The 24,845-nt window shown below is 36.1% G+C and overlaps 1 protein-coding gene across 1 annotated transcript; it reads left to right on the top strand.

The window, feature by feature from the left end:
• The first annotated feature begins 3,261 nt into the window (after window positions 1–3,261).
• On the top strand, window positions 3,262–21,345 carry LOC136028929 (chromatin accessibility complex protein 1-like). Its single transcript, XM_065706911.1, has 3 exons — window positions 3,262–3,421; window positions 14,496–14,607; window positions 21,189–21,345. The coding sequence occupies exons 1-3, from the start codon at window positions 3,311–3,313 to the stop codon at window positions 21,263–21,265; spliced, it is 300 nt and encodes a 99-aa protein (XP_065562983.1). The 5' UTR covers window positions 3,262–3,310; the 3' UTR covers window positions 21,266–21,345.
• Window positions 21,346–24,845: the final 3,500 nt, after the last annotated feature.

The raw sequence follows: 24,845 nt of genomic DNA, 5'->3' as shown, positions 1-24,845 counted from the left end.
TTTGGAGCCATTGAACAGTTTTTCAAAACAGTCCTAGCATATTTACCTCAGCGAAGTTCAACCAGGACTCAACTTCAGAGTCCTGATTGAACTTCGCTGAAGTAAGGATACTAGGACTGTTTTGAAAAACTGTCCATTTTAGTTTTATTGATTTTATCTTCTTGTAAGTTATTTTTGTTATTTGTATTGCTGAGGACGGCCCTTGGACATAGGGCCAAAATATTCATTCTAATTTGTTTCCCATTGTCTTAAAAAAAAATCCCTTATTGTTCTCCTTGTTTTTGGTGTTTGTGATGGAAAGGCAGTATGGTCTTCGTCGTTATTGACTAAGAGTAAGAAGGTGAAAATTTGAGATAATTCAGAGAGGGAATGTGAATTGAATTAAAAGAAACTATCTGCATACAGACTGTCGAAAGGATAATTCCCAGTGCGGATTATGGAATTAAGCTGGAACTTTCAAGGAACATTTAAAGGGGAAGATCAATCGACTCAAAGGTAACATTTGCACGTCACTGTTAATAGTACTACTACTACAGCTACAACTACCACAAATACCGCTTCTGTAGCAAGTTGAACTAAATAAAAATAGTGTGTGCATAAAGATTGTCAAAAGGGCGTATCAGCAATTCGCTTGAAAACTGAAATTGATTAAAAATTAAAGTTTCTAGTGCCCTTTTTAAAGGTTTAATAGGATTAAAGAGCAATCAGTCCCCTTTCACGCTCATCAATTCCACAAACATATTGAAACAATATTTTAAGATAACCATTTTTCTCAGCATTGTTAAAAATTCAAGTAGCGATGTTTTTGGGTTGTCAAAACACCCTCACCCCACATCCCTTGCAACCTCTCATAATCTTGCCTTTACCTTTGCTTCATAGCCTATAAGCTCATATAATCTTGGTTATAATGTTTTTTACTGTTTTCAATAAAATGAGAAATTGGAACATTAAGCGAAATGAAGATTGTTTTCATCAAAGTAAAGAATTTACAATAGTCAGATGAAAAAAACAACTATTGCTCTGATTCACATTAAGATGCAAAATACACATATAACATATCTTAATAGTATTTTATTGTTGTCTCTTTAGTAATGAGACTTGGATATGGATATTGAGATATATGGAATAGATGAGAGACTACTATTTTCCTCTTGACGATTTTGAGTACTTAATAATAATTTTAACAAAATATAAACTTGACGAACGCTCAAACATTTTATTCCTTTACTCTTTGCTTACAGGGTAACTAAAAAAGAGCAGCATAGGCTACATTCAAAAACTTGGTTTCTGCATAGATTCAGACTTTTTTTTTTATTTGGGCCCTTAGTGAAAGGTCAGTATAATTTATTCATTCAATTAAGGCCTTCGAATAAAATCATAGCTTACTCAATCATTATCTTCAAGACATTTTTCAGTTCTTCTTCTTTCTTTTTATTGTTCATTTTTAAAGAAATGAATTAAGGTGATGTGGTGCCTGAAACTTTTTGTTCGATTTTCGATATCTCTCTCTTGTCAGTGAATATGTCAAAGGAGAAAGTTGCATTTAGCGACCTCTCCAGGGGGCTTTTTCATTAAGATCAATCAAGGCTTTGGGGGCTGACCAATAAAATAAAGTTGGAATTTGCTAATGAATGAGTGAAAGTACGTTTGCTTTTACGAATGTATCACACCTTAACAGAAGAAAAAAACTAGAAGAAAAAAGAAACAAAACAGAAGAAAAGACATAAATAATTATGTCTTTAGGAAGAAGAAACCAAATTGAATTGGATTTAACAGCTTATTGAATGACTTAACCGTATGAACATCCTTACCCCTGGAAATTGGTCGACGAGATGTCCTTACTGGAAAAATACTCGAAATATTTGAAGATCTCAGCCATAGAAATCATGAAAGCTGCACAGGCCGACATGACTGTGAATGCCAAAAAGTCAAATATCATAACTATCAGTTTCTTGAAGAGTACACCTTCGTTCAAGCAACCAATCCCTCCAGAGATGTCCGTTTAGCAGTGCCAACTCCTTGGTATCACTATCTCGAGCGATCTGAAGTGGGAGGTCCACGTTACTAACACCACAAAGCAAGCTAATTTGGCAATTTCTACGCTTAATTTTTTCTTCAAGTTTTCTCGCCCTGCTTTCTACCTTTTGAGAATTTATGCCACCTGCTTTCCACCTTTTCAGAATTTATACAAGTTTCATTCGTCTGTTCTTGAATATTCTTGCATGGTTCGGCATTTTTTCTTAACTACTTCCCAACCTTATTCAATATAGTCAGTCCAGAAACGAGAATTAAGAATTATCTATGGCCAAGATAAACTCCCATATCATTTTCTTCTCAAGCATTTCCTGCTCACTCCCCTATTAGAGAGAACAACCCTCCAGTGTACCCAAATTGGCAATAAAACCATGACAAACCCCCTTTCAAAGATTTATTCCCCCCACCCTTTCAACCTTTAAGATCCCTAACCCCAAAGACCCAACTCCTAGAAAAGCCCTACCCTTCAACCTCTCCCACCAATCCAGGAGAGATACAGGAAGAGTTTCATTCCTGCGTTTGCAAACATTATTAATCAGTTATTTTGTTGTATTGACTGGGTTTTTTAAGTTGATAATCGTTTTTTTAATCTGACAAATGTCTGTCTGACACTGTGTGTCTGTGTCTGTGTTTTTCGTTTTTTTTATTTGACAAGTTTTATCTGACTGTAATACCTGACGTAAAGTGCCAATTCGGCGCCACGCGCTGTGAAAGTCGTTTTTCAAATAAAAGTCTCTCTCTCTCTCTCTCTCTCTCAGTATCATAACTCTGATGCAGCTGTTTCGTAAATATACCTCCAAAATCCACATTAGAGGCTTCCAGATTATTAATACGGCTAATGCTCCAGGAATTACGATCATAATTATCGATTGTCATTAAATCCAATAAGCCCTCGTCAAATGGTTTCAATAATAATAAAGATAACGAACTGACACAAAAAAAGTAAAAAAAAATAATCCACTTCAAAACACTAATGAGAAAAAGAACAGGCCATGAAAATATTGTCTGTAACCCTTTCATCTACTAAGCTCAAGCTCCTAACACGATAACTCATAACTTAGTAATTCACACAAACCCCAGAATCGTTTTTCTGTCAGGAACTGATATCAGAAACTTTTTATTCACTAATTTTACAAACTACCCAAATTAAATAATAATTCGTATAATTGAACTAAAAAGATGCCACTTGTCGCCAAATGCTAGGGAGCGTTAGTAGTATTTTCTGCGGGAAGAAGAAACCGAAGAAGTACCATATTAAAAAAAATAAAAAAAATAAATGAAAGATCAAATTCAAATCCCAATTTCTAAAGTTAGAACGATAATGAAGGCATGCCCCGAGGTGGAGAACCTTGGGCAAGATGCCTTATTCCTAGCTGCTAAGGCTGCGGTAAGGAATTTCTTTCAATGGGATAGTAGCCCAACAATTACACAATTGAGATGCATGAAACTTTCACAAAAGTATTATAATCATAAGTTACATATAAATTAGTAGGTGTTTTTCATTACTTGTGGTTAGGTGGTGAAAAAACAGTAAAATTCCAGTTAATTGACTTCTTGCTATTTCAGAAAGGGTTTAGGTTAGGAAAATGAAACTTTTAGGGAAGAATCTACATACTAAAATATGTCACAGGAAGGTGTTTTGAAGCAAGTACCTCCACTCCTTCTCCCTCTAGAGAGCCCTGACCTTTGATGACCTTTAAAAATATGTGTGTTATAAAAACGAAACCTTGCAAAATAGACCTTCTGCTTAATTAAAGTACAACAAAATTGTTTTCAGCTTCATAACTTTGCTCAGTTCTATTTTATAAGGGTTTAAAGATATGTAAATACATTTCCTAAATTAAAAAAAAAAAAACATTGGTATAGCTCAAAATTCTACTCAAACAACAGGAATTGCATTTTCAGAACTAAAGGCAGAGGAAAAGCAACTAGCAACTGAAAATTAAAGTAAAATGTTTTTTGTCAAAATTTCAATAGGTACAGACCTCTCATGTAGGCTAATTTCAGGGCCCTTTAGAGGGAGAAGGTGGGTACTTTAAAATACCATCTTGGGACATGCTTTAGCCTGTAGACCCATCCCAGAAAGTTTCATTTTCCTAACCTAAACCCTTTCCAATATAGCAAGAAGTCAATTAACTAGCATTTTACAAAAACAAAAAAACAATTCAATGTATCTTTCTGGTTGTTATGGCACTTGGTATTAACCAAATGACATAGCAATTGTAAATTCTGTCAGTCTGGCAGTCTATCAGTCCTGGTTTTGCTACTTTAGGCACTTCCAGGTAAGCTAGGATGATGAAATTTGGTAGGCATATCAGGGACTAGACCAGATTAAATTAGAAATAGTTGTTTTCCCAATTTGACCATCTGGGGGGGGGGCTGTTAATTTGGAAAAAATAGAAAAATTGAAGTAATTTTAACTTATGAATGGTTGATCAGATCTTAATGAAATTTGATGTTGGGAATGATATTTTGTCTCAGAGCTGTTATTTTAAATCCTGACTGGATCTGGTGATATTGGGGGGGGGGGAGTTGGGAGGGGGAAACCTAAAATCTTGGAAAACACTTAGAGTAGAGGGATCCAGATGAAACTAGGTGGGAAAAATAAGCACAAGTCCTAGATAAATGATTGACATAACCAGAACAGATCTGCTCTCTTTGGGGTAGTTGGGGGAGGGGTAATTCTGAAAAAATGAGGTATTTTTAACTTACAAATGGGTGATTGGATCTCAGTGAAAATTTGATATTTAGATGTATATTGTGTCTCAGAGCTCTTGTTTTAAATCCCAACCAGATCTGGTGACATTGGTGGGGGGGGGGGAAGTTGGGAGGGAGAAACCTAAAACTTGGAAAATGCTTAGAGTGGAAGGATCAGGATGAAACTTGGTGGGAAAAATAAGACAAGTCCTAGATACATGATTGACATAACCAGAATGGATCTGCTCTCTTTGAGGTAGTTGGGAGGGGTTAATTCTGAAAAATTTGAAAAAATGAGGTATTTTTAACTTATGAATGGGTGATTGGATCTCAATGAAATTTGATATTTAGAAGGATATTGAGTCTCAGAGCTCTTATTTTATATCCCAACCAGATCTGGTGACATTGGGGGGGGGGAGTTGGGAGGGGGAAACCTAAAACTTGGGAAACACTTAGAGTGGAGGGATCAGGATGAAACTTGGTGGGAAAAATAAGCTTAAGTCCTAGATACATGATTGACATAACTGGAACAGATCTGCTCTCTTTGGGGTAGTTGGGGTTAATTCTGAAATTTTAGAAAAAATGAGGTATTTTTCACTTACAAATGGGTGATTGGATCTCAATGAAATTTGATATTTATAAAGATATCATGTCTCAAAGCTCTTATCTTAAGTCCCGACCAGATCTGGTGACATTGGGGGAAGTTTGGGGCGGGAGAACCTTAAATGATGGAAAATGCTTAGATTGGAGGAATCAGGATAAAACTTGGTGGGAAAAATAAGCAGAAGTCTTAGATACATGATTTACATAATTGGAATGGATCCACTCTATTGGGGGGGGGGGGGGTTATTCTGAAAAATTAGAAAAAATGATGTATTTTTAACATACAAAGGAGTGATTGGATCTTCATGAAACTTCATATTTAGAAGGACCTCATAACTCAGATCTCTCATTTTAAATCTCAACCAGATGCAACATAATTGGAGGGGGGGGGCAGTTGGGGGGAAACCAGAAATCTTAGAAAATATTTAAAGCAGTGAGATCAGGATGAAACTGGATGGGAAGAATAAAAACCTGTCTAAGATACATGACTGACATAACCGGACCAGATCTGCTCTCTTTGGTGGAGTTGGGGGGGGGGGAATTGGGAAAATTGATGTATTTGTAACTTATGAAAGGGTGACCAGATCTTAATGAAATTTGATATTTAGAAGGATCTTGTGCTTTAAAGCTCTAATTTTAAATTTTGACCAGATCCTGTGACATTGGGGGGATTGGAGGGGGAAACCAGAATTCTTGGAAAACGTGAAAATTGGGGTATTTTTATTTTACAAATAGATGATCAGATCTTTATGAAATTTGATATTTAGAAAGAATTCATGTCTCAGAGCTCTTATTTCAAATCCCAACCAGATCTTTTGACATTGGGGGGAGTTGGAGGGGTAAATGTTGGAAAACACTTTGAGTGGAGGAATTGCAATGAAGCTTGGTGGATAGAATAAGTAAATGTCCTTTATACATGACTGACGGAACCGTACTGGATTTGCTCTCTTTGGGGGAGTTGGGGGGAGGGGTTTAGTGATTTGGCGAGTTTGGTGCTTCTGGATGCGCTAGGACAAAGAAAATTGGTAGGGGTGTCAGGGAGCTGTGCAAATTGACTTGATAAAGTTGTTTTCCCAGATTTGACCATCTGGGGGGCTAAAGGGAGGGGAAAAATATTTATGTATTTATAACATACAAGTGGGTGATCAGATCTTAATGAATTTTGATATTTAGAAGGACATCATGACTCAGAGTTCTCATTTTAAATCCTGACCAGCATTCAGCCTCTTATTTTCCTTTGAAATCAGTCTGTTGATTCATAAATTTTGTTAGAGCTCATACCATATGAGCTCTTGGCTCTTAGCTCTTCATGCCTTGTTGCAAGTGCCATATGAAATTATCAAGGAAGTATCAATTGCCTTCATCCTTGTTTAAGTTTATTAACTGATAGGGGAGCTTGGTTGGTTTTGATGAGTTGGAATAGTAATGGTTAAGCAAATGGTTCAAGGTATAACTTAAATTGTGCAATAAGTATGACACAATTGAAATGTTAAAACAACTAGGACACTTGAGTTATGTCTCTTACATAAATCACTTTTACCATAAAAAAGTTACATTATTGCAGTTGCCAGCAATAAGGACAGGTCCTGTGAACACCAGTCAAATGATGATAATTCAACTTCTTAGATGTATCCCATGTGGTGAGCCAAGGTTTTTTTGCACCAGTCTTAGTTAACTGCAGACTTGGAGGGTTCAACACTAGGCAACATAATAACATTCCGGCTAAGGGAGCTCCATAGGCTGACTACATGGTTAGAATAGAATCTGTTTTGCAGCCTGGTGTTAGTGTTTTCGATAAAGCTTCAAGTGTTGGCCTCCAGCACTTGGTGAACTGACTATCTGAAACAGGTCAGAGATCACACTCTGGTCATGTACTAACATGTATGTCATTGCTACATCTCTTTGCCTACATCTAATGTGAAAGATGGTAGTTTGTACTTACACAATTTGGTAGGATATGTAAGATGTTGAAATTCCTTTACACATTTAGTTGCATGCTGATGCACTGATTCTAGAATTGATATATCACACTTATTTACTGGACTGGCAACACACATCCCAAATTCCTATTTTGGTCTGATCAGGCCCTTTAAGAGCTTGGTGATTACAGCTGGAGATCTATTGTAGAATGTTCTTTTTATTAAACCAAGAGTTTGGTTAGCACTGGCTACTACAAACTGTGCATGAAAATTAAAATTGAGCTCATCATCAACCAACACTCAGATCTTTTTCATCATGACTACATATCAGTGGCTGTTTTGAACCATTGCTGGATTCCATAGAATACTAGCCGCCAGGATTTTGCCCACTTTGTCAATGCATCAAGATCATAAGACCATACTTTGTGTATGTTTTTTGTTGATCAAACAATAAGAGTATAAGTTTGTCTGAGCTTTACTTGAAGCTATAGGTGCATTGACCTTTTTTTCAGATAGTTTTGCCTTATTTGTTTAAACATGAGTTGCTTTCTGATAGTGATTTCAGAGATTAATTTCTAATTATATTGTAAGAGATATCCTTGAGTCAATTAAATTTAATATTTAATGCTTACTTTGCTTGAGATGAAGCATTTTTTGGGAACAAAATCTCCTGAAAATTTATTTGGATACCCTTTGTTGTCTTTTAGTTCTGTTGTGATAGATTATCATGACTTGGAGCTTGATCTCCTGCAATTTCTTATTGTAGAATTGTTGTGTAGCATAGATGGTTTCAAGACTGTTGTAAATGGGGAGTTTGTGATACTTAATGGCTACTCTATGATTGATAGCTACAGTTGATAAACATATTTTAGTATATGGTAAATGGGGATAGTTGACAGGTGACTGAATGATCAACAGCTACAGTTGAATAGCTATACTCATTACAGTACCTTCTAGTTTTTGCAGCACAAACCACCCAGCTGGTAGCAGAAACAGGTTCAGGTAATGTACTGTTATTATGATTTTTACTGAATATACAGCAGGGTAAAAGAAAGCAATATGGTTTTTAAATGTGGTGATTCACTTCATTGTGATGCATTTTTGAGTGAGTTATTTTGACATTAGAAAATGGCTACAAAAAATTTTGTAAATATTTTAAAACAATCATATATACTTAAATATCTCACTCCTGTAACTGTATTTTCTCATTTTACCCTTGCCCTATTATAGATAAATATACTGTCTGCTATAAATGATAAAGATATTTGTTCAACATTGTTATGTTTCTCTATTAAATGAAAAAAAAACAAGTTTTTTTAAATGAAAGTAAGGAGCAACATTAAAACTTAAAACGAACAGAAATTATTCTGTATATGAAAGGGGCTTTTCCTCCTCAACGTCTTGCTCTTTACACTAAAGTTTGACTCTTTCTCTTAACTCTACTTTTTAAAACTGGATAACAACTTTAGCATAAAAAGCGGGATGTTGAGGAGGAAAAGCCCTTTCATATATGTAGTAATTTCTGTTCGTTTTAATTTTTAATGTCGCTCCTTACTTTCATTTAAAAAAAACTTGTTTTTTTATTTAATTTCTGGCCGTTTTTGAATTAATGCATGTTTTGATCTTGGCTCTCCGCACATTAATAGTTAAAACGAAATTTGCATATTAATGTTTTTTTTTGGCTAAATGAACTTTCTCATAGTTTTAATTGGAAGATTTTGAGAAAAAGGGAGAGAGGGAGGAAGCCTAGTTGCCCTCCAATTTTTTGATTACTTAAAAAGGCAACTAGAACTTTTATTTTTTTTACAAACATTTTATTAGTAAAAAAAAACGTAATTACGAATTAACTTACGTAACGAACTTCTATATTTGTATGGTTTTATTGCGTATATGAGGGAGTTCACCCCTCGTCGATCCCTCGCTCTTTACACTAAAGCTTAAATTCTGTCCCAATACCTTAAGAATGACCCTGGAATCACAAAGGCCATAGAATAAATAGTTTAAATTTTAAAAATACTTTGGCGTAAAGAGCGAGGTATTACGAGGAGGTAAACCCCTCATATGCGCAATAATTTCTGCTCGTTTTTAAGTTTTAATGCTGCTCCTCACTTTCAGCAGAAAAAACTTTTCATATTTATTTTTTTATTGTTTTTTTAAGTAATGCTAATAAATCCTGCGCCCCTTCATTGAAAGTCTCTTCCCCCATGAGAATTTTTTCCATGGAAAGATCCTCCCACGTAACCCCCCCCACCTCAACTCTCCCTTCCAAACCAAAAAATACCCCTGAAAACGTCTGTGCACTTCCCAGTAACCATTACTATATGTAAACACAGGTCAAAGTCTGTAACTTGCAACCCCTCCCACGGGGACTGCGGGGGAGTAAGTCGTCCCCAAAGACATAGTTATTAGGTTTTTCGACTATCGTGAATAAAATGGCTATCTCAGAATTTTGATCCGGTGACTTTGGGGAAGAAATGAGCGTAGGAGGGGGCCTAGGTGCCTCCCAATTTTTTGGGTCACTTAAAAAGGGTACTGGAACTTTTAATTTTCGTTAGAATGAGCCCTCTCGCGACATTCTAGGACCACTAGGTCGATACGATCACCCTTGGGAAAAAAACAACAAATAAACACGCATCCGTGATATGTCTTCTGGCAAAAAATGCAAAATTCCACATTTTTGTAGATAGGAGCTTGAAAGTTCTACAATAAGGTTCTCTGATATGCTGAATCTGATGGTGTGATTTTTGTTAAGACTATATGACTTTTAGGGGGTGTTTTCCCCTATTTTCTAAAATGAGGCAAATTTTCTCAGGCTCGTAACTTTTGATAGGTAAGACTAATCATGATGTAAGTTATATATTTAAAATCGGCATTAAAATGCGATTTTTTTTATGTAACTATTGGTATCAAAATTCCATTTTTTAGAGTTTTGGTTACTATTGAGCCGGGTTGCTCCTTACTACAGTTCGTTACCACAAACTGTTCGATTATTTCAGAGCACATTTTAATCAATTGGTAAGAAAAAGATGTTTGTGTTATTCTAAAAAATAATGTAAATATTTATAGTGGGCAGTATAGATATACATGAGGGGGATCAAGTGAAGTAATGCACTCTTTTGAAGTACACACAGACAGGACTACACCTGCTGTAGCTAATTTTACAGTAAACTATCACACCAAATGCTTTTCTAAGTTTCTCACTTGGATGAGAGATAAGGAGAGCCCTTGTCATTTTTACAGTATCCCATATCCGGAGACTGAGATACTTAATACAAGCAGATAACTGAAAACTTTGATTTCCTAACTGTACACATCCGACATTACTGACAGATTTGCTGAAAGCAAGGACTTCGCTTTTCAAAGCATTAAAATAGAGACCAATTTCAGCATATTCCCTACTAAGCACAGACAAATTTTCGTCCACAGATGATACAGTTCTACTTAAATTGAGGACATTGTTGGCCTGTTTGAGTATGTAAAGGTCCATATCTTTAAAAACCAAACTAATTCTAGCCTTTTTCTGGGGTGCAACCACACTATTATTATAAAATGGTAGCAAAGTTACCCCACCGTGGTGGATTCTTTTCCAAACTTGAATTATGGCTTTACTCATTATGTAACCATGACGAGTAGGTACTTACATGACAACACATATTCTTGCATACAGATTTTGAAATACATGCACAGCTGAACAATTGAGACCTCGATGCTGTGCACTATGCAGCAAATGGGAATGCATACTAGAATCGAAAGCACAAGAGACATCATGAGCCGCAAGGACAAGAAACTCGCCCCTATTCTTGGTATCCATCAAAACGTTGCCAAGTATATAATGCATGTGTTCCCAACAATAGCCTTTCTTAAAACCAAACTGATTGTCCAGAGTTGAACAAGCCTTATTTACATGCTTAATCACTAGTAACTCTAGCAATTTACATAGAACAGAATAAAGTGTTATAGGTCTATAGGAACAACATTGCTAGCTATCTTCATCTTTTTCGGAACAGGAGTTGATGTACCAACACAAAAAGAATTGGGGACAATACCAGAATTAAAAATGATTTGGTAAAACAAACTTAGATGCGGCAGCAGCATATCACTTACATGTATTAAATGAAAACCACATAATTGATCATAACCATACAAGAACTTTTTTCAAAGGTGAATGATGGCACTATAAATAGAGGCTCTGACTACAAAACCAATATCTGATTCAGTATCAACTAGACTATCTATTAGTAGCGAGTCATAGCAGGTTTTTGACACTGGGTCAGGTGGAGAAAATTTTCTGGTGAAATAGTTGATCCAGTCACTCTTACTTGAAAGCTCTGAAGTAACCCTTATTGACTTTTTCCCCCTGATGAATCTCAAGATTTCATTGGGGTTAGTTAAAAGATGCTTGCTCCTGCAGTCAATTTCCTCAGCTTTATGATTGGCAAGACACTTAACAAATGACGTTTTGGTCAATAACCGTATGTCATTAATGGCACCAAATTTCGACCAGTCGTAATCATTCCATATTTGTTGCCAAAATTTTGAAGATATGCAACTTTCCTTTAAAGCCAGATTTATTGACCTGCCAGGTATTTCTGAACCCAGACAAACTTTACGTACAGGAACGGCACAGCGCATTGCATTTGTGATTTCACTATTGTAAATGTTTATTAGAATTTTTTTTCTCCAACTCTGTCAGTTCTGAGGATTGTTGCAGCAGTTGGAAAGGTATCTTAATTTTGTCAAGTGTGGCATCAAGCTCTGCTTTATATATATATATATATATATATATATATATATATATATATATATATATATATATATATATATATATATATATATATATATATATATATATATATATATTATATATATATATATATATATATATATATATATATATATATATATATATATATATATATATATATATATATATACATATATATATATATATATATATATATATATATATATATATATATATATATATATATATATATATATATATATATATATATATATATATATATATATATATATATATATATATATATATATATACATATATATATATATATATATATATATATATATATATACATATATATATATATATACATATATATATATATATATATATATATATATATATATATATATATATATATGTATATATATATATATATATATATATATATATATATATATATATATATATATATATATATATATATATATAACAGTATTTATTTTCTTCTAGTAATATTTGGATTCCCACTTCCTTTTCTTTTCATCTTTTTTAAAGAGAATGCTATCAATGACAAAAGAGTTGGAGATTGGTAACTGCTGTGATGCCAATATGCTAAAGTCAACATAGCTTGAGCCATTCACAGCCACGCCATTCAAGCAGAGCATGAAATCAAAATAACTCGTTGCATAAGCTTTCTGGCTACAGGACACTTAACACTTTAGCACGGATGGTCTGTCTGCTTACAGAGAGCACACTTCAGTGCTGTATTGCAGGGTTTGTCTTTATTGTTCGCATTATTGCCACTGCAACAGAACAGCGAATAGTGTTTTTATAGGCCTTAGCAGCGTGACCATACTCTTGGCACTTAAAACACCGCCTCAGCAAATATTGATACATGTCTATTTGGAAGCGCCCATAGCCCAGAGTTATAGGGTTGTTCATTGCTCCTTGTAAATCGTCCTTACTTTCAAAGACAAACTTGTGTGAGCAAGTTTTCAAATTCTCTTGGGTTTCATGCAATTCCTAGTCATTGACCATAGATCTTTCAGTGAGACCTCATCGGGAACATGAACATGACACCACAATTAGCGGGGTCTTCAACCGAGTATCAGTGTCTGTAGCACTGTTTAGCGCTTCAGCAAGAGACCTTGCTGCATCTTTGTCATCAAATAGCATATGTCATTCTTTGCCAAGAGGTCTCATGTTCGCTATATGGGTGCAGCAATCACCAGCAAGGCTCTCTAGATACTCCTTGTGACTGTCAGGTTTTTCGAGTCCTTTTGGAGGTTGTTTGAGAATCACAGAGTAAGAAGGTTTTGCTGTATCCTGAGGGTTTGTTGCTTTTGTGTCCAAGGTCACACTAGCCTTTTTTTGTGCCGATCTGAAAAAGCTCAATAAGATCATCCACAGTAGAATGAAGCTCATTGACCTGGCGAGTCAGTGTGGCTGTAACTTCCCCTAAGAGTATGCGTACCTTGTCAGGCTCATAGACTATAAAATTGCGGAGGAATACTCTCTTCTCGTTGCAAATGCGGATGGCTCTTATTGGATTAGCAACCATGTCCTGGGGCTTAGCATGATCTTTAGAACGAGTAGACATAGCGGCTAAGTGTCATAATTCATCCTTTGCCTTAGTCAGTATATCAGCATTAAAATACAGTACTGCCTTCACCACCATTTCATCATACTTGTTACCCACTTTGATTGCTCGGAAGACAAATTTCAAAACGGGGCTATAAACCAAGTCTGGCTTCACACTGCTCATTTTCCTTTTGGAATGAAATTCCCTCCGATACAGTAAGGAAAATCTGTGGGCGGTCCGATTCAGATGCAAAATCACAGAGCGTAGTCTAATCAGAGTGGCCTGGATAGAGCAAATAGTCATCAGATAATACTGAAGTCACCCAGGAACAAGGGAAGTGTAAGGACCCCCTCACCTATTCCCACAATTTGCGAGTAACTGTATACCATATACACTTGTTATAATTCTAGCATTGCATCAGAATTACAATTGAACATCTTACTTTCAATAACTTTGTATTACTATCCCTTTTTATTTTTTGACAAATTTTAATCTGCTGTTGAAATTCAAACCTTGCAAATTAAATAGTCACTAGTCACAGCAAGAAGTCAGTTTTTTCCTGTTGACCAGTAAAAATAAATCTTGGACACTACTATACAAATTTGCTGTTGAATCTAAATATTGAATTTGTTTACCTGATTAAAGTTCTTGCTAATATTTTGTTGGAAATCTAATTTTTTTTACAGTGTATTGTATTCTATAGTATTTTCTCTTCACAAAAAAGTAAAAAATAAACAGTTTCAAAATAGACTGTTTAAAAAAGGGCAATTGCATTAATATTTTCATAAGTATTTTGAAAAATGGTATTTTAAATGAAGTTTTCGTTTAAGAAACACAAACTTATTAGTTTATACTTCATACTCCAGTTTTTTTTTTATTAATGGTCCTTGCTTTAAGGTACCTTTACTTATAGGAAATTTTTATTGTGCATTTGACGAAGTTGGCGTACCAAGATGGCAAGGACCTAGAGTACAAAAATTTAGCCAGTGTGGTACAAGAAAAAGACGAATTTGACTTTCTTAAAGGTAAGTGCAATTCATTTTGACTGTATCCGCAAAATTCCTGTTTATATTACTTGTATTTTTTGTTTTTTAGGTCCCCTACTATCCTTTATTTAAGGAATTCTTCCCTCCTCCAAGTACTCTTTAAGCTAAAAACTTAACTGGTGCATAAATGAAAGCTTTTAGAGTTAACAAATGCAGCGTTTTAGGGTGCAATAAATGTAGCCATCAAAACATTTGAATTGACAATTTTTCTGTTTAGAGCAAACTTGAATTTCCATTGGGTGTGTCACTTCTATTTAAAACTCAGTAGGGATCTGACTAATAGTCCATCCTGTAGTCCCTTTACGGCCGCCTGCGTTGAAAGCAAAATTTTAAAATACTATCTGATCCCAGAAGTTCTTCTAAAAGTCAATTTGGGTTTAAATGGCAAATTGGGTGCTAATATTCTTATTGATGCTTCTATTATTATTATTATTATTGTTATTAAAAGCACAAAAAATTGGTTTTGAACTGCATTTTGTTCGTTCAACCATAAACAAGAGTTCGATTAGTTTTGTCATGGCTAGTTATGGTATTCTTACCAAGCTTGTAGTAAATAGGTATGTGGTATCCGTCCTTCATTTTTATGGCACTTGCCCATCGGCCAACTGCCATATAGCGATTGAAATCGCTATATTTCAATCGCTACATGGTCGGTCTGTCTGTCTGTCTGTCAGTCCCAGTTTTGCTAGTTCAGGCACTTCCAGATAAGCTAGGACGATGAAACTTGACAGGCATATCAGGGACCAGACCAGATTAAATTAGAGATAGCCTTTTCCTCGGTTTGACCATCTGGGGAGCGAGCGAACGAGATAGTTGAGACGAATTTTTATTTGCGATAAAACAAATGATTGTTGTTCTTAGTTGTGGCTCGTTGGTCTAGGGGTATGATTCTTGCTTTGAGAGGTCCCGGGTTTGAATCCCGGATGATCCCAATTTGATATGTAGAACATTAAAAACTAGATACATGATTGATATAGCGACCGCTGAAAGTTGGCAGGCGTATCAGGGACCAGACCAGATTAAATCAGAAATAGTCGTTTCCCCAATTCGACCATCTGGGAGGGAGGGGGAGCGGAGGGACATTTAATCCTGAAAAATCTGAAAAAATTTAGAGTTTGTAACATTCGAACGGGTGATTGGATTTTAACGAAATTTGGTATTTAGAAGGACCTCGTGTCTTTTATTTTAAATCCCGAACGGATCCGTTGACATTGGGGGGAGTTGGAGGGGGAAACAGGAAATCTTGGAAAACGCTTAGAGTGGAGGGATCGGGATGGAACTTGGCGGTAAGAATGAGCACAAGTTCTAGATACGTAATTGACATAATCAGGCAGATCTGCTCTCTTTGGGGGAGTTAGGGGGGATTTACAGTGTTTTGATGAGTTCAGTGCTTCTAGACGTGCTAAGACGATGAAAATTGGTAGGCATTTCAGGGACCTACACAAATTGACTTGATAACAGTCGTTTCTCAGATTTGACCAGCGGGGGTGGGAGGGGGGCTGGAGGATGCGGAAATCGTGAAAATTGACATATGTTTATCTTATGATGGGTGATTGGATCTTAATGAAACTTGATATATAGACAAATCTTATGTCTCAGGTGCGCAATTTTCAATTCGGATTGGATGTGAGGACATTGGTGGGTGGAGGAGGGTAGTGGAAATATTGGAAACAGGAAATCTTGGAAAACGGTTAGAGTGGAGAGATAGGGATGAAACTTGATGGGAAGAATAAGCACAAGTTCTAGATACATGATTGACATATCCAGACCAAATACGATATCTTTGGGGGAGTTGGGGGGGATCTGTAGTGCTTTGGTGAGTTTGAGAACAAGCACAAGTCCTAGATACATTTTTGACATAACTGGACCATATCCGCTCTCTTTGGGAGAGTTGGGGGGAGGGGGAGATTTCCAGTGCTTTTGTGAGTTCGGTGCTTCTGGACGAACCAGGAAAATCGATAACTCTTGTACCGAGTCTAATTTTAGATTCCGACCTCATCACAAGTTCCATATGAGCTCTTGTATATATGCTAATTCGAATATTTGACTGCAGTCCCACGATTAGAAGATACCTTTTCGGTAACATCCAAATTTGGTCTGGAATTTGGTGAGGACTGCATCTTTTTAGTGCATGTCTTTCTTTGTTTCCACGTATTGTACCGTCATGTTTTTCAGTGTTCTGTCGTTGTTTTTTTTTTCGTGAACTGGATTTTGGCTCCCTCCTATTTAAGTTGGTTCCATAAGCTCTGGTGATATGGTATTAATATTTGCTCTTCTGTGGTAGCTGCTCGTCATTCTGAGCTCGCTGATGTTAAGTGTAAAGTAAAAGCTGGGTATGCTAAAGCTGTCCCAAATCGTGTTTGATAGAGGAAGTTCAAAACTCCTCAAGAAGTTTTCAAAAAGCCACATTTACAAAATGCTGAAGAAAATAGTATTTACTTGAGAACTGCTTCTAATTATGTTGGAAACTGTTGGAATTTTATAGTGGGGGTTTTTAGCCCCCTTTTGCTCCTTCATCTTTTACAGGTCCTTTTTTAATGAGTATTTTGCAATTGCTTTACATTTTGAAACAGGGACCGTCAAAGAAAGATTAATCAAGTTATCTAATCGTTACGAATGAGCACCAAACGATGTACCAAATGATATTTCCTAAGATAAACCGTGAATAATGGCCAGTATTGATTTCTAGTAGAACTCAAAAATAATAAAAATAAAGAAGATCCTGATATTAGCACCAATCTTGCCACAATTTACAATCTAAAATCAAAGTAGGATACGACCATAACCAAATATACTGAAAATGGGCAGTTTTCTAGTTTCAAACTGCAACAGATGTGTTAGTTAGCGACTAGATATATTAAACAGGTACACCATCTGCTATCAGTCTTCGGACCATAGCAAGATTTCTTATGGTTTCGCCAATATTTCTGAATTTTTTCACATAATACACTTGTTTCTTCTATATGCTTAAAATTTGAATTCTGTCACCAAAGAAGTTTGAAACGAGGGAGGAAACAGTAAAAACCATAAGACATAGGGAGTAGGCTGAACCCAGAAAGCTCGCTTGCCTGCTTACCTAGTAGACCTTTCTTCATACTTCCTTGTTGTTGTTTTTTTTTTTTTTCTAACAAAAACAAATCACACAGGATAGTGCGTACCCATAAAAGAAAAGATAACGAGCATTTACAGGGCTTTCTCAGCCGAATAAACAGAAAATTGTCTAGAAGAAACATATTTTGGGAGGGGGTGATTGTTTAAATCGTACAAAATAGGTGAATTACACAAGAACTATTGGAGCTAATGAAAATATATATATAAATAATTATGGCTAGTTAGGACTACACCTTATACCCCTCTGGTATATAAGTCATCTGTAACCATTTCTTGGAGAGAATGGTGTCTGTTATGACAACGAAAGAAAATAAGGTTTATGCTGGAAAAATGATTGATTTGTTGTACAGGGTTACCGTAACAAAATTTGTAGCAGAGCCTGTGAAGAGGGATTTTTCCATCTTTCTCTGGTATATTTTTTTTTTTTACTTCAAAGAACAAAACAATACTTGGCCAAGTTTAGTTTTTATGGCACTTGGTATCTACCAAATAACATTATAGCGATCGCAAATTCTGTCGGTGTGTCGGTTTGTCTGTCCCGGTTTTGCTACTTTAGGCACTTCCAGGTAAGCTAGGACGATGAAATTTGGCATGCGTATCGAGAACCAGACCAATTTAAATTAAAAATTGTTATTTCCCTGATTCGATCATCTGGGGGGGGGGGTGGAGTGGGGGGACGGTTAAATCGGAAATATTATAAAAAAATGAGGTATTTTGAACTTACGAACGGGTGATCAGATCTTAATGAAATTTGATGTTTGGAAGGATATCGTGTCTCAGAGTTCTTATTTTAAATCCCGACCGGATCTGGTGACATTGGGGGGGGGACCTAAAATCTTGGAAAACACTTAGAGTGGAGGAATCGGGATGAAACTTGGTGGGAAAAATAAGCAGATGTCTTAGATGCGAGATTGACATAATCGGAACGGATCCGCTCTATTTGGGGGGGGGGGGTTAATTCTGAAAATTAGAAAAAAATGACGCATTTTTAACTTACGAAGGAGTGATCGGATCTTAACGAAACTTCATATTTAGAAGGACCTCGTAACTTAGATCTCTTTCTGTAAATCCCAACCGGATCCAGCGTCATTGGAGGGCAGTTGGGGGGGGGACCGGAAATCTTGGAAAATACTTAAAGCGGAGAGATCAGGATGAAACTGGGTGGGAAGAATAAAAACAAGTCCAAGATACGTGACTGACATAACGGGACCGGATCCGATCTCTTTGTTGGAGTTGAGGGGGGGGGGAATAATTCGATAAAATGAGGTATTTGTAACTTACCAACGGGTGATCAGACCCTAATGGAATTTGATATTTAGAGGGATCTTGTGCTTTAAAGCTCTTATTTTAAATTCCGACCAGATCCTATGACATTGGGAGGAGTTGGAGGGGGAAACCGGAATTCTTGGAATATGTGAAAACTGGGGTATCTTTATCTTACGAATGGGTGATCGGATCTTAATGAAACTTGATATATAGAAGGATCTTATGTCTCAGATGCTCCATTTTCGACTCGAATCGGATCCGGGGACATAGGGGGTCGGAGGAGGGAACAGAAATCTTGGAAAACGCTTACAGTGGAGAGATCGGGGCGAAACGTGATGGGAAGAATAACACATGAACACATGAATTTATGTTATGAGTATGTGTTCGTGCCTACTCTTTACTCTAAAAACCCAGTTTAACTTTTTGCACTGATCCTCAATACAATTTCTTCTTCGTAAGATTATCAACTATCTTAAAATAAGATCAAAATATTTTTCCTCATTTTCTGAAAATTCAATCTTAATAACCCTCATCCTTTTCCAGTCCGTTCTTAGCGAATTTTTTCGAGAGGGTTGGCTTTGTTTAATCTGCTGTTCCCTATTGATACAAAGAGGCTGAAGCTTCAGTTCACGGAGTCCAAATGCGCAATATTCGGAACAATATAAATCTTTAACCTGTTTTCCAGAGCTCAAACCACTGAAAGGATTGTTGAAGGCCTATTGACTCCCTCGAGAAAATTTAATTAAGGCCCTTGGTGCATCTTATTCAAAGATTTGTTCTCTATATGGAAATGATTATTCGGGTATAGAAATTGAGTACATATTGATGCAGAACAAAATAAAAAACGATGATGGGGCCCTATCAGCCTCTTATGCTGAAATTCGCTTCATACACCCCCCCCCCCCCCACCCAAAAAAAGACAGGCGAATTGAATGAAACTTGTGCGATGCTTATAAATATCTGTATGAATATCTTGGAATGTTTATAAAAACCATTATTAGTTGGGGTCGGAGGCTTCAAGATGTACCCCTTTCTTGTATGCCTGCCTGTTAGCACTCAGGGATGACAACTTCTTGCATGTCTTAGCTCTTTTTTTATGAAAATGAAAAGTAAAAAGAGGTACCCTTGAAAAACTAACCTAATTTTATATACAAGCTTATCCCAATTGAAATATTGCATTTAGTGGTGAAATGGGATCTTTGTATCTTTTTCCGAACTAATAATTTACCCTAAACAATATTCTCTGTAACATGTATCGGAGATGTGTCTACACTGACCGAAAACCAACTAATTCCTTTTGCCTATGATGGAATTTCAGGTTAAGCTGTATAGTACGGCTCAGTTTCATTATTAAACTTCTTTAATTATGAGTTGATACTTGACTATGTATCTCTCGACACTTGCCTATGCTAAACTATGTTATATTTACTATCTTAGCATTGTTGTTCTCAAAGATTGTTGAACAAAGATTTGTTCTCTATATGGAAATGATTATTCGGGTATAGAAATTGAGTACATATTGATGCAGAACAAAATAAAAAACAATGATTGGGCCCTATCAGCCTCTTATGCTGAAATTCGCTTCATACACCCCCCCCACCCAAAAAAAGACAGGCGAATTGAATGAAACTTGTACGATGCTTATAAATATCTGTATGAATATCTTGGAATGTTTATAAAAACCATTATTAGTTGGGGTCGGAGGCTTCAAGATGTACCCCTTTCTTGTATGCCTGCCTGTTAGCACTCAGGGATGACAACTTCTTGCATGTCTTAGCTTTTTTTTATGAAAATGAAAAGTAAAAAGAGGTACCCTTGAAAAAACTAACCTAATTTTATATACAAGCTTATCCCAATTGAAATATTGCATTTAGTGGTGAAATGGGATCTTTGTATCTTTTTCCGAACTAATAATTTACCCTAAACAATATTCTCTGTAACATGTATCGGAGATGTGTCTACACTGACCGAAAACCAACTAATTCCTTTTGCCTATGATGGAATTTCAGGTTAAGCTGTATAGTACGGCTCAGTTTCATTATTAAACTTCTTTAATTATGAGTTGATACTTGACTATGTATCTCTCGACACTTGCCTATGCTAAACTATGTTATATTTACTATCTTAGCATTGTTGCAAATAATGCTGTACAAGGTTTTAAATGTTATTCTTTCTTATTTCAGAATTGCTGCCTTTCAAGAAAAAGTTATCAGACTGCTTTGACTTAATATCAGAATCAGAAAAGAAACAAGTATTATAGGAAACTACACATGTTGTACATAATTTCCGAATTGACTTTTGTACCGAAATATAATATAAAAGTTTTGTTATTAAGGACAAGCAGGACTAAGACCAGTCTGGTGAAAAAAAATCACAGATTTTGAGGGTGAAAGAGGAGATGGGCTATCTCATGACTACCTGTTTTGTGCCCACTTAGACACGTTTCTTGTCCACTTAGCGTCATTTGGTTGAGCCAAAACACAGGCAGTACTTGCTTTTTCGACAAAAATCTTCGCCCAGGCATGCAACAAGCACCTGAACAGGAAGAAGACTAAAGCATAAAAGAGAATGAAAATAAAAGAGATGCTACAAAGTTATAAGTATGCGCTTTATAGCTTCGATATTGTACTGATATCATAATTATTAATCACGCTGCTTACTGGTTAAATAATGTTTTGCTGAGAAACCGTTTTGTCAGTGTTTGTATGTCTTGGTTTTGTTTGTAAACATTTTGTCTATTGAGGTCAAGTTTTGCACTCACCTCCCTCCAACATACAGGGATGATTATGCTTCAGTACATTATTTTAGGGAACATTTTTTCCCTGGGTAACTTTGTATGGAAGGGATGGTCGTAAAAACTGATCAGCCTTTTTTGGGCCACAAACAGGGTCATTTTTTTCACGGTTAATTTGAAATTTATATCTTTTAGTCCCTCGACCGTCGGGACCCTAATGTAAAAAAAAGAAATCCCTGGAAACTGGATTCAAAAGACCACCAGAAATTAAGATTTTGGGCCAAGGAGGAGGACGGCGTTAGCAGGTCCTAAGATGAACCAAAACTGGCTGTCCCTGATCACTTCAAATCTTCCAGCTGTCAGTTACTGGACTAAGGAGAACCTAATCGAAAGAAAGTTAATCCGGGGACATGCTTGCCCCCTTCCAAAAAAAGTGGGTCAAAAAGGGCCAAATATTGTTCTGATCTGCCCAAAACTTATATCCCTAAGTTCTTGGGTCAAGAGGACCCCATTGCGCAAGAAAGATAGAAAAATGACTGTTTCTTCTTCAAATAGGGCAGAAATGTTTTTTCTTTTTTTCTCCGGACGATTTGAAACGTACACTTGTCAGTTCTTAGTCTAAGGTAGCCCTCATTCCAAAAAAAAAAAGGTTCGTGTCCTCCCGCCAAATTGGAACCAAAAACTAGTCCTTTTCGATTGATTTACTTCTCATATCTGAAAGTCCTTGGGTCAAACACTAATCGCAAAAAAAGAAAGAAAAAACGGTTAAAAATCGGGCATAAAACAGCCAAAAATTCTTTTATCAATGCCTTGAAAACTGAAACGTTTATCCCTGGCAAAGTGGCCCAAATGCTCAAGAGCAGTTTTATTTGGGAGGCATTGGTCCTTTCAAATCGTCGTTTTAAAAAGTATAGAAGTTGTCGTAGAAACTTCGGCAGGGGCTCATTTGATTATAAATTGAAAGTTCCAGTGCCTTTTTAAGAGTCAAAAGCGATTGGTGGCCAACCAGCCCCCTCCCATGCACTTTGTCTTCCCAAAGATATCCAATCCAAATTTTGAAATAGCCATATTGTTCAGCATAGTTGAGAAACTTAATAACTATGCCTCTGGGCCCCCCAGAGCCCTCGCGGTTGTATGCTATGCAATTCGGCCATTTTTTTTACATATAATATCAATTATCGAGAAACGGGGACGTGTTTGACCTTTGATGTCCAAGAAGGCAAAGGGCATTCAGGTGAAGCTTTCAGTGAATATTGAACTAAAAGGGTTTATCTCAGGAATGGCTTAGAGTATTAAGTTGGAAATTTTAGGGAACGATCACGGGAATGATCAATTGACTAAAATGTAATAGGCGCACGCTACCAGTACAACTACCTCCATACCACCACCATTACTACACCTACTATTTACATTGCGACTGCTACTAAGATGAAAATTTCAGGGAATGTTGAAGGGAAACTAGAACTGAACCAAAATACGTTTTTTGGTACAGGTTGTCAAAAAGGTATATCAGCAATATCTTAGGAATGGCTTAGAGCAATAAGTTGATAGTATTAGGCATGATGAGGGGATGTTCAACTGACCTAAATGCAAAATATGCATACTACTATTACTAAGGCTCTGAAGGTAAAAACTAAAGGGAATATCGAGGGGTAATTTGAATTAAATCAAAACACACTATGCGCATGCAGGTTATTAAAAAGGCGTATCATCAATATCTTGAGAATGGATTAGAGTACTAAGTTAAAGCTTATAAAACATGTTCTGGTGGATGTTGAACAAACCAAGAGACTGCATGCTACTATTACTAACACAATTGCTACTACTACTACCACTGAAGCTAAGACGAGAACCTCAGGGAATTTTCAGAGGATGTTGAACTAAATCAAAATACAATGTGTACATGTAGGTTGGAAATTATGTTCTGATCTTCAGAAGGCACACGGGGGCGTTAGCCCTTCTCGTCTTAGTAATAGTTTCTCCTTGTTTTGAGTTATTTATTGATGATGATTCATGGCAATTGTACGCTGGAAATATTATTTGTCTTTATTTCTGCTCATCTTTGGATTAATGTAGTTCTTTAGCCTTCTTTGACAAACTCCTTTTGTAAAAATTTTAAAAAATTAATTATTGGTAAAGATGGTATATGTACTGAAAATGTTTTTGTAGAATAACGAAGGCCCAGGGTGTTTTTTTTTTTTTTTGGCATTCGAAAAAAGTTTGGAAAAATACGAAAATAAGTCTGAGAACCAAGATTAGAATATTGGAAGTTACGCAATGACTGTGGTCAACTATAGTTCTGGAACTACAACCGAAACTATAACTATAACCGAACGACGGAGGAGGATTTGCTACAAGTTTTACAGAGGAATTGTCGACGGATCCTTTTGGGTATTCGTCTCACTGAACCTTTACTTCAAACAGTAAGCTTTACAAAAAAGTGGTTCCATCCCGCTTTCTAGGGCTATAATGAGACAAAGGTGTATTGTATCATCTTTTTTTCATTATCATCTTTCGAGGGGGAATAAGTGTATTGTAATTCCATTTTGAATTGTATTGAATAATAATAATAAACTTCATCTTCTTCTTCTAATAAAAGGAGCCTGTGTAGCTGTGTTGGCCTCGAGAGGCTTGGTGCTGCAGGGAGTTTTTAGTTGTGTTTCAGATTTACGACTAACGCCCTGTACCAAACAGCTTACCCGGTCGAACGGTTTTCAAAAGATAAGTTGTGCTTTTTTGGGAAACAAGGGATTTATTTCTTTATCCACTTACTATCGTTATTTGTTTGTTTTTGTCCAGGTCTTGACTTGAAATTTATTATTCACATTTATAACTAAAACATCTAGAAAGCAGTATACACAAAATATCCGACTGTATAAATATGTAATATTTAGGCATTTCAAATCCTTCTTTTCAATTTTGTCTTGCTTTCATAATATGGAAGATCGGATTCTCAATCAGTATTTATTTTATTTGAAGACATTTTTTTTTCAAGATTTCAGCCTGTTTCCGCTCACAACGCTTTTCAAATGTAGAGTTATCTGCAGAAGGTGGAGTCGAACGAATGTTGTAGATTGTTGAGAAGAATACATTGAGTATAGAGTCA

This window comes from Artemia franciscana, chromosome 1 (assembly GCF_032884065.1).
Source record: "Artemia franciscana chromosome 1, ASM3288406v1, whole genome shotgun sequence".
Classification (NCBI taxonomy): domain Eukaryota; kingdom Metazoa; phylum Arthropoda; class Branchiopoda; order Anostraca; family Artemiidae; genus Artemia; species Artemia franciscana.
Note: the sequence above shows the minus strand (reverse complement) of the source record. Positions and strands in the feature narration are given on the sequence as shown.

Bases quoted from the DNA above. Each gene is read 5' to 3' on its own strand.
- LOC136028929 (XM_065706911.1), top strand. From the start codon at position 3,311: ATGAAAGATCAAATTCAAATCCCAATTTCTAAAGTTAGAACGATAATG. The intron at 3,422-14,495 runs GTAAGGAATTTC...CTTTACTTATAG, and splicing joins TCCTAGCTGCTAAGGCTGCG to GAAATTTTTATTGTGCATTT. The intron at 14,608-21,188 runs GTAAGTGCAATT...TTCTTATTTCAG, and splicing joins CGAATTTGACTTTCTTAAAG to AATTGCTGCCTTTCAAGAAA.